The sequence below is a fragment of the Citrus clementina genome, unplaced genomic scaffold (genome assembly GCF_000493195.1).
Source record: "Citrus clementina cultivar Clemenules unplaced genomic scaffold, Citrus_clementina_v1.0 scaffold_5, whole genome shotgun sequence".
Classification (NCBI taxonomy): domain Eukaryota; kingdom Viridiplantae; phylum Streptophyta; class Magnoliopsida; order Sapindales; family Rutaceae; genus Citrus; species Citrus x clementina.
In genome coordinates, this window is record NW_006262201.1 from 28,619,504 (window position 1) to 28,629,008 (window position 9,505).

At 32.7% G+C, this 9,505-nt stretch overlaps 1 protein-coding gene across 1 annotated transcript; it reads left to right on the top strand.

The window, feature by feature from the left end:
- Positions 1–200: 200 nt before the first annotated feature.
- LOC112098119 (LRR receptor-like serine/threonine-protein kinase GSO2) lies at positions 201–2,231 on the top strand. Its single transcript, XM_024183737.1, has one exon. It carries the CDS (start codon positions 201–203, stop codon positions 2,229–2,231), a length of 2,031 nt encoding a protein of 676 aa, XP_024039505.1.
- Positions 2,232–9,505: the final 7,274 nt, after the last annotated feature.

Consider the following 9,505-nt stretch of genomic DNA (forward strand, 5'->3'; position numbering starts at 1 on the left):
AATCTATAATATTAATTTTTTATTTAATATAATTACACAAACGAATCACTTATAAAAGAATGATATGCATTTGTTAATTTTTTTATTGTACTGATGGATGAATTAATAAATTTTCAGGCCTCTGTTCGTTGGTGCATCTACAAGAGTTGTACATTGCAAGCAATGATTTAAGAGGTAGCTTGCCTTGGTGCATGGCAAATATGACATCCCTCAGAATATTAGATGTTTCTTCTAATCAACTTACTGGAAGCATCTCCTCATCTCCCCTCGTTCATTTGACATCCATTGAAGAGCTGATGCTTTCAAACAATTACTTCCAGATCCCAATTTCACTTGAACCACTTTTCAATTACTCAAGACTCAAGATTTTCAATGCTGAGAACAACGAAATAAAAGCTGAAATAACTGAGTCACATTCTTTGATCGCCCCAAAATTCCAATTAAATACTCTCTCATTGTCTTCCAATTACGGAGACGGTTTCATATTCCCCAAATTCCTTTACCATCAACATGACCTGGAGTATGTTGATCTCTCACACATAAAGATGAATGGAGAATTTCCAAATTGGTTGTTGGAAAACAACACAAAATTAGAAACTCTTTTTCTGGTTAATGATTCTCTTGCAGGACCTTTTCGGTTGCCAATTCATTCACACAAGCGGTTAAGACAGTTGGATGTCTCCAACAACAACATTCGAGGCCACATTCCAGTAAAAATTGGAGATGTTTTACCAAGTTTATACGTTTTCAACAATTCCATGAATGCTTTAGACGGTAGCATTCCCTCTTCATTTGGTAATATGAAATTCCTCCAAATTCTGGACTTATCCAACAATCACTTGACTGGTGAAATCCCCGAGCACTTGGCCGTGGGTTGCGTCAACTTGCAGTTTCTTGCATTATCAAATAACAACCTACAAGGTCATTTGTTCTCTAGAAATTTTAACTTGACAAACTTGCAATGGTTACAATTGGAGGGCAATCGCTTCGTAGGTGAGATCCCACAAAGTTTGTCTAAATGCTCCTCACTAGAAGGATTGTACCTTAACAATAATAGTCTTTTAGGTAAGATTCCACGATGGTTGGGTAATCTGACACGGTTACAATATATTATAATGCCCAATAATCATCTTGAAGGCCCTATTCCAGTGGAGTTTTGCCAGCTTGATTCGCTTCAGATTTTGGACATTTCAGACAACAACATATCTGGAAGTTTACCATCTTGTTTCCATCCTCTCTCTATCAAACAAGTTCATCTTTCAAAAAATATGTTACATGGACAGCTAAAAAGAGGTACATTCTTTAATTGCTCTTCCCTTGTGACATTAGATCTTAGCTATAACCGCTTGAATGGCAGCATTCCGGATTGGGTTGATGGGCTTTCTCAGTTAAGCCACCTTATCTTAGGTCACAATAATCTTGAAGGTGAAGTGTCAGTTCAATTGTGCGAATTGAACCAACTACAATTGTTAGATCTTTCTAATAATAATCTTCACGGTCCTATTCCTCCTTGCTTTGATAACACCACACTTCATGAAAGTTACAGCAATAGTTCTAGTCCTGATGAGCAATTTGAAATATTTTTTTCCATCGAAGGCCATCAGGGATTTTTAGAAAAGCAAAACCATGAAATTTTTGAGTTCACAACAAAGAACATTGCGTACATTTACCAAGGAAAAGTGCTTAGCCTCCTATCAGGACTTGATCTTTCTTGCAACAAGCTAATTGGTCATATTCCTCCTCAAATTGGAAATTTGACAAGGATTCAAACATTGAATCTCTCGCACAATAACTTGACAGGATCGATCCCATCAACATTTTCAAACTTGAAGCATGTCGAAAGTTTGGATCTTTCCAACAACAAATTGAATGGGAAAATCCCTCATCAACTAGTGGAGTTAAAGACATTGGAGGTTTTCAATGTGGCATACAATAACTTATCAGGCGAAATTCCAGAATGGAAAGCACAATTTGCAACCTTCAACGAGAGTAGCTATGAGGGAAATACTTTTCTTTGTGGACTGCCATTGCCCATTTGCAGATCACCAGCAACTATGCCGGAGGCTTCAATTGGCAATGAACAAGATGATAATTTAATTGATATGGACAGTTTCTTTATCACATTTACAACATCGTACGTAATTGTGATATTCGGAATTGTTATTGTTTTATATGTAAATTCTTATTGGCGACGTAGATGGTTTTACTTTGTTGAAATGTGGATAACTTAATGTTACTATTTTGTTGTAAACAATCTTATTGCAACAAGATATTGTCATTGAAATTAATTAGCAGTTTAATTACGATTCTTTAAGTTCTAATCAAGTTTGCTTAGGAAATAATTTTTTTTTTATTTTTTTATTAAAATTGTAGTAGTATTTAGCGCTATATAGCTTCCAACTTGGTAGAAAGCTCCATTTTTTGTTGGCTACAGTAAAAGCATGTTGTTTTATTCTTCTTATACTTTACGCCTGCATCAGCTTAAATCACTTCTTAAACGCTTGCTTTAACTGCACCGCTTCGTACTGCTCTATATATGTAACGGTTATGCGGTTGTAGCTCACGGCTCAAGCTACGCGTTTGTTTGACGTGGTAGTTACGTTATGATGTTTCGAGTCTGTTAAACATTCGGTGATAAGATTAGTTACAACAAACCTACTAGTTTTATAAAATTCAAGTGAGATGGAATAAAATAAAAAATAAATATAAAATTGGCTTTTATTTTTTAGGTTAACCATATTTTGTGTTCTCTTCGGGCACTACTACAATTGTTCCCTATACATCAGTTACACTCACGTATCATCGACACGAAAAATGAAATCTAATATCACCTGTTTAGTTAAAGAATCACTCATGAAAAAAAATTACCATTTTGATTTGAAGATCCATATTTTGAACTACCAATTAATGTTCATCAAGAACAGAGTGTGGCCGTTAAGTAGAAAAACTATTTTTGGACAAATTATTAAATTCCAATATTGTATCCATATGCAAACGATGCCTGAAGCAGAGCCTCCAAACAATGACCAGGGCACAAAACAAGAGTGTAGTAATCAAGTGTATTGTCTCATAATCAATTAAAAGCAGATATACAGGATACCATATTCAATTCCAAAATAACAAAAGCATAATGAGGATGAGAAGAACAATGATCACTCAAATATTTCTTCACTTTGGTTGTCAATTATCTATTCAAATTAATCAGTGTCATTATGGACTTATTTATTTAGAAGAGCGGGTGATAAATATATTCAATAATGTGAACAAGAAGTTGATTAACTTTTATGATCATTTGGAAGGTCGGCGTGTCATCACTCGTCAAACACATTGCATCGATCCACCAGCATGAACCGACCGGATTATGCCCAAAAGTTGAAATATCAATAAAAAAAACAATTAATTAAAGGTCGAAGATGGGTCCTTTACATATGTTTTTGTTTTCGTATTAGGTAGGAGGTTATTATATTATATCATGTAATTAATTTATTATTACTCAACACTAAGTAATAACTTAACTATATAAAGACAACAAGAAGATAAAATGATATATAAAAAAAAAAAGAATTTCAAAGAGATAGCAACATACAATAGACTGAAGCCATTTGATCTGCTCATTGATTTCAGCCTTAAACTTGTAAATAGTTACTGTCAAATATTCTATTCATACGAAAAAAATGTTTAGATATCTTACTATAAATATAGCCGTTTGACTGTCTTAATAAAGTCACACACAACCATTCTTATTAAATTAGCAAGATCAAACACTGCCCTGGATCTTGAACAGATCAACACAAGATGCACAACTTATGATTGAACCCAGAAACAATCAAATCTTTAGCAAGAACAATTAATCAGAGTCAAGAAACAAGTTTAATGAATATAAACCTATAATTGAAACAAACATAGCCAAGAAAAAAATACAGATTTTACACGGTTCAGTTGTACCTAGGATGGCACAACCTACACCACGAGAGAAGCTTTCTGGTGAGATTTTATTGATGATCAAAGAAGAATCTTTTGACAAAGCTAATAATAGAGATTTCAGAGAATAAGCTGTAACCCTCTCTCCCTCTTCAATCTCTCTCTATTTTGTTCCCATTGATGACCCCAATCTGCTTAGTTATCCAGCTTTATAGCTGCATCAGTAACAAACCAGCAAACCCAGATTGAGCAGATTGACGACACGTGGATAACGGCTTTAACGAACCTGGTTAAGAACTGCTCACATGTTCGTCACGCGTGCTGCTTAAATGATGGCCAAAACGACTTCAAACAAATGTCGTTTTGAGGCTTATGAATTACAAGTGATAACACGAGCTTGTCTCATGACTTTTAAATGCAACAACGTGCCCACAACGCCGTCGTTTTACTCTGTTGAGTTTGATTCATTACTAAGCTTTACGACTGGCAATGGAGAAGATGATAATTTAATTGACACGGACAGTTTTTATATCACTTTTACAACATCCTATGCAATTGTAATATTGGGAATTATTGATGTTTTATTCTGTGAATCCTCATTGGCAAAAACTAGTGGTTTTATCTTTGTTGAAATATAGATGACCTCTCGTTACTGTTTTATTATAAACATATAGTTTCGTAAGTGAAACTATATGTTTATAATAAAATTAACATATAGTTTTGTTACATTTCTGCCTCATTAAGATTCTCAAATACCAGTCAGGTTTGCTTAAGAAATAAATTTTTTCCATTAAAATTGCAGTAGTATTTCCAAGCATATCGCATTTTCTATGAGTTTTCATAAATTAATTAATCTGCGGTGCCAATATCAGATTTAGTTTTTCAAACTAAATAATCAAGAAAGCAAACATACAAATATACAGTTTAGAGGGGTAAACTAGGTAGGTGGTTTAGATTTTAGAACTAAGCCAGCTACCTCGCTAAATTCCGATTCGTACAGTGAACTGCAAGAAACTGAGAAAACAATGTATTTATAATTTAATAGAATCATAAGAAAACAATGCAGTCATTGCTCAATATAAGATGATGATTTCGGAGAGGCACATTGTTTTCAAGTTAATTTGATCCGTTTATAAGAGATGAAGTGGAATGAAGTTGAAAGTTTAAATAACAAATCCTTGTTCTTGAGTTTTACGACGTCGTTACTCCTTCAAGTGGCAGATTATGCAAGTGAATGCAGAAACACAATGCATCATCCGCGGGGATGATACATCAAAAGGCGGGATTTGTTTATGCCTGCAGATTAGCAATTTCACTCATATAGAAAATTAATTTTTTATATATACTAATCAACACTAAATTGATTATGTGTTGTATGTTTATATGCTAATCAACACGAAATTATATTGAATTATTAACATTCATATTCCTAATAAAAATTATTTTCCATCAGTATTCAAAATTTTCACTTATAGAAAATGCGTTTTACGTGAATACTAGTTATTGTGTAAATTTGAATGATAGCGAAAAATAAACCTATTTGAAAACTGTAAGGGTGTGTTGGGATATTTTACAACTGTCGGAATCTGGTAGGATATTGCACCATTTGCCCAATATTTTTAGACGTACTCCAACCGGTATTCAAGATAAGTAAAATTTACAAGCGTGGCAAAATAAAAAAAAATTAAATTCGTAACTTGTAAACGAATTTTCCTGACATGTATAGTAAATGAAGTTGTTGATCCTTTCTTTGGATTATTTCAGCTCTGGTTGTTGGTCACCGATGAGCCGAAGTCTTATTTTAATTTTATTTAAACTCATCATAAGATTCGTGGAGCACCTAACTAACTTAACTGACTGCGCAGATCATCTCAACATGGCATATTTAACCATCATTCAAGTGATGGGTTTAATAAGACTGCTTTTGTTCTATCAACTATCAAGTTCCTCTGCCTCTAAGCAGAATTACTATTGAAGGGCCAAAAGGAAAATGAAAACGTGTGAGCTCCAACAACCACCCCACAAATTCAATGACGATGCTCGGAGAGGGTTAGGTTGGGCCTCTGAGAAAAAAAAAAATTATTTTGTTAAAAAGTTACCCTTATTGAAACCTGTATAAACATTTTATATTAATTAGTTATGTCGCCTCTTCAACGATGATCAAATTCTTATCTGAGCTCATCATTTAATGAGTAAACATGTATTTTAATGATCTCAATTAATATTTAGAACAAATATTTTAAGAAGTAAAGCTCATTATATCTTCCATTATTATGTATTTCTTTAATTTCTTATTTACATAATTATATTGTACATTAAAAATGTATTGAATTTGAAGAAAAAAAAATTCAACTCAAAAAAAAAAAATGCTGGTAGCTTCGTAATAATTACTGTATTGACTGCACCAGATAAAGTTTTGTAAAATAATAAGTTCTCATAAGTGGTTTTTCATTTTTAATTTTCTTTTCCGGCACACCTGATCAAGAATTCTATTTTGTTAACTAATCAATTGCAAAGCATAAGTGTTGAACGGTACAAAAAATTTAAAAAAAATACACTTAAAACGTGGGGTGGGTAACGGCTCACTCAAATCGTTAGGTAGAATTGTGGAAAACTAAAGCGAAATGAGAAATATAGAAAGAAAGGAAGAGGTGATGTTTTTCTATGAATTTCTATGGGTAACGGCTCACTCATCCTTCTATGAATTTCTAGCTGTATTGACCCCAACTGCTAAAGTTTTGTAAAATAAAAATAAAAATAAAAAACTGGAATTTCAACAAAATTCAAAACGTTTGAAATTTAATTTTTGGCCATGTGGAACAAAATGTAAATTAAGTAAAAAATATAAATCTCAATTGCTTAGTATGGTTAGGATTTTGTGAGCATCACTAAAATGTGAAAACTATGAATGATAGAGGTGATGTTTGCAACATGAATAAATGATGAACTGAATCAATTGATGATCGTAATTACATAATGAACAAAATTTACAAAATCAACAAAAGTTAATAAAAAATTATTTTAATAATAAAAAATCAATAAAACTTATTATTTAAGGGCGCTCTAACCATGGAATACCATAATCATAATCTTCTTTTAAGAAAATTATAACTTATTATTTTACAGGATTGATCCATTTGGAATGAAGTGGTCTCAAGTTGAAAGTAATTAATTTATTGAATAACTTTCGACTTATTAATAGTTATATCAAAGGGTGTTTTACCTCATCATGTCTTCAAGTGGAAGATGAAGACTATGCAAGTGAATTCAGGAATATTGCATGCCTGTTGTCTAAAGCATTACCTCACAAGGTTTCATGAGAAACGAAAGATGTGTTTGCTTTGAACAATTAAAGTTACTGCTACGAACCTCCCCAAAGGTCAAGAAGACAGAACAGGAAGCTAATGCCATCAATGTCTTGTTCATTATAGCTGCTGGGTAGTTAGGTGTAGTTTCCTCATTTGAAGCTGTCTATACATAGGCATTTCCCCTGCTTATGTACAAATAAATGAACAACCTTGAAGCTTTATTATTCGCAACAAAAAGGGATTACTAATTGGAGAAGACAATACAGAGTTTTCTCTCACACTTTCTCTCTGTCAATTTCATCCAGAAGTCCCTCTGAAAGCTTCTCCCAAAACAGTTAGTCATCTTTTATGCTCTGTTTTCTGAAAACAGAGTCCTAACTAAATTAATTGACTGTACAGTGCATTTCAACATAGCATATTTAACCGTTTTAACAGTTATTTGGACCGTCTTCAGAGGTAACATCAACAAACTCATTCATATGCTTAATAATGAACGAATAGTCTTGGATCGATGTTTTGCAGCAAGAGCAACACGACACAATCTGGATTCAACCTCCTCCTTTCTAACAGGGGATTTCGATTTGAGTTACTTTGTGCTCAAGCAAATTCACATCATAGTTTTGATTCTTTAGATATGAATTCATCTCATTACATATATCAGATTAAGTGTAACAAAATTTGTAATTTACTGCGAAAAGAATATGCACTAAAAAATGATTTCAAGACTATTTGACTACAAAAAGCAGCTGTCAGAGTGCACTAAAAATTTCTGTAGGATATTTTGTAGCTGTTTAATATGTTATGATGGGCATATAATTCTCAAATTTTGATGCCTCTCAGCGAAAAATATATCAAAGTTACGGATGATATCACGTAAAACATGCATGGCTCAGGCTCAGGCTCAGGTAAGAAAGCCACAGAAAAGGAAAATCTCACTGTCACGACTCACGTCACGCATCATTCAAGTGATGGATTTAACAAGACTGCTTATGTTCTATCAAATTCCTCTGCCTCTCAGAAGATAACTTTTCTGGGCCAAATTTCTCATCTAAAGCATATTATGCCCCAAAGTCACAGATAACAAAATGGGGCACTACCGATTATGAAAGAGAACTAGTAGTTGTCAGAAGCCTAAGCCAAATTCCGGTAGTAAGAAGAGGCCTTTCTTGAGTTTAGATTATGTGTTCGAGTTTTAATAAATGCCTAAGTTAATAATAATAACAACAGTAATAATAAACTAAAAAGCATAATTACTATTGAATGGTAAAAAAAAAAATGAAAATGTGTGAACTCCAATAACCACCCCAGTGGCGAATTTTGGAGAGGGCTAGGCCGGGCTTCTTAGAAATTATTTTTATTTAATTACAAAATCACCTTTACTGAAACCTATATAAAATTTTTTATATTAATTAATTATGTTGCCTCTTCAATTATCATTAAATTCTTGTCCGTTCATAATTTGATGGACAAATGTGTATTTCAATAATTTCAAATAATGTCTAGAACAAATATTTTGAATTATAAAACTCATTATGTCCTGCATTACTAGATGTATCTATAATTTATTATTTACAAATTATATTGTATGATAAAAATGTATTGAATTTTTTTTTAAAAAAAAGTTCGGCTCACTCAGAAAAAAATGTTATTAGCTTCGCCACTGCACAAATCTAGAATAATAATTATTCCTTATTATATTGACTGCACCAAGCAATAAACTAATAAGTTCTCATCAGTGGTTTTTAATCTTTTTAATTCTTTTTACCGCACACCTGATCAAGAATTTTATTTTGTTAACTAATCAATTGCAAAGCATATATAAGTGTTGAACGGTACACAAGATTGGAAAAAAAAATCTTAAAAAACGTGCGGATTCGGGTGGCCACACCAGAAATCTATTACAATAATTAGCTTTGATGCTGGGAATCTTTTAATTTCTGGCCGTATTGAAGTTTTTAAAATAACAAGTTCCCCTTCTCGTTTTTTTTTTTTTTAAATATATATGCTTATAACAATTTTAGAATAATGATTCATTTGTAGAAGAACTTATGATTTCCCATTAATATTAATATTGAAGTGGGGTGGGTCAAATCTCAATTGCTTGAAGAATTTATGTATTATTAAATATTACCATCCAAGGTAGAATTGTGGAAAATTAAAGCAAAATGACAAGTATGGAAAGGAAGGCTGAAAGTAAGGCATGACGAAAGGCTTTGAGAAGGCTGAAGACTACCAAAGAAGTCAACTGAAAACTAGCTGGGGCCTGAGTGTATAAA

Coding starts and splice junctions, on each gene's coding strand:
- LOC112098119 (XM_024183737.1), top strand. CDS start 201: ATGACATCCCTCAGAATATTAGATGTTTCTTCTAATCAACTTACTGGA.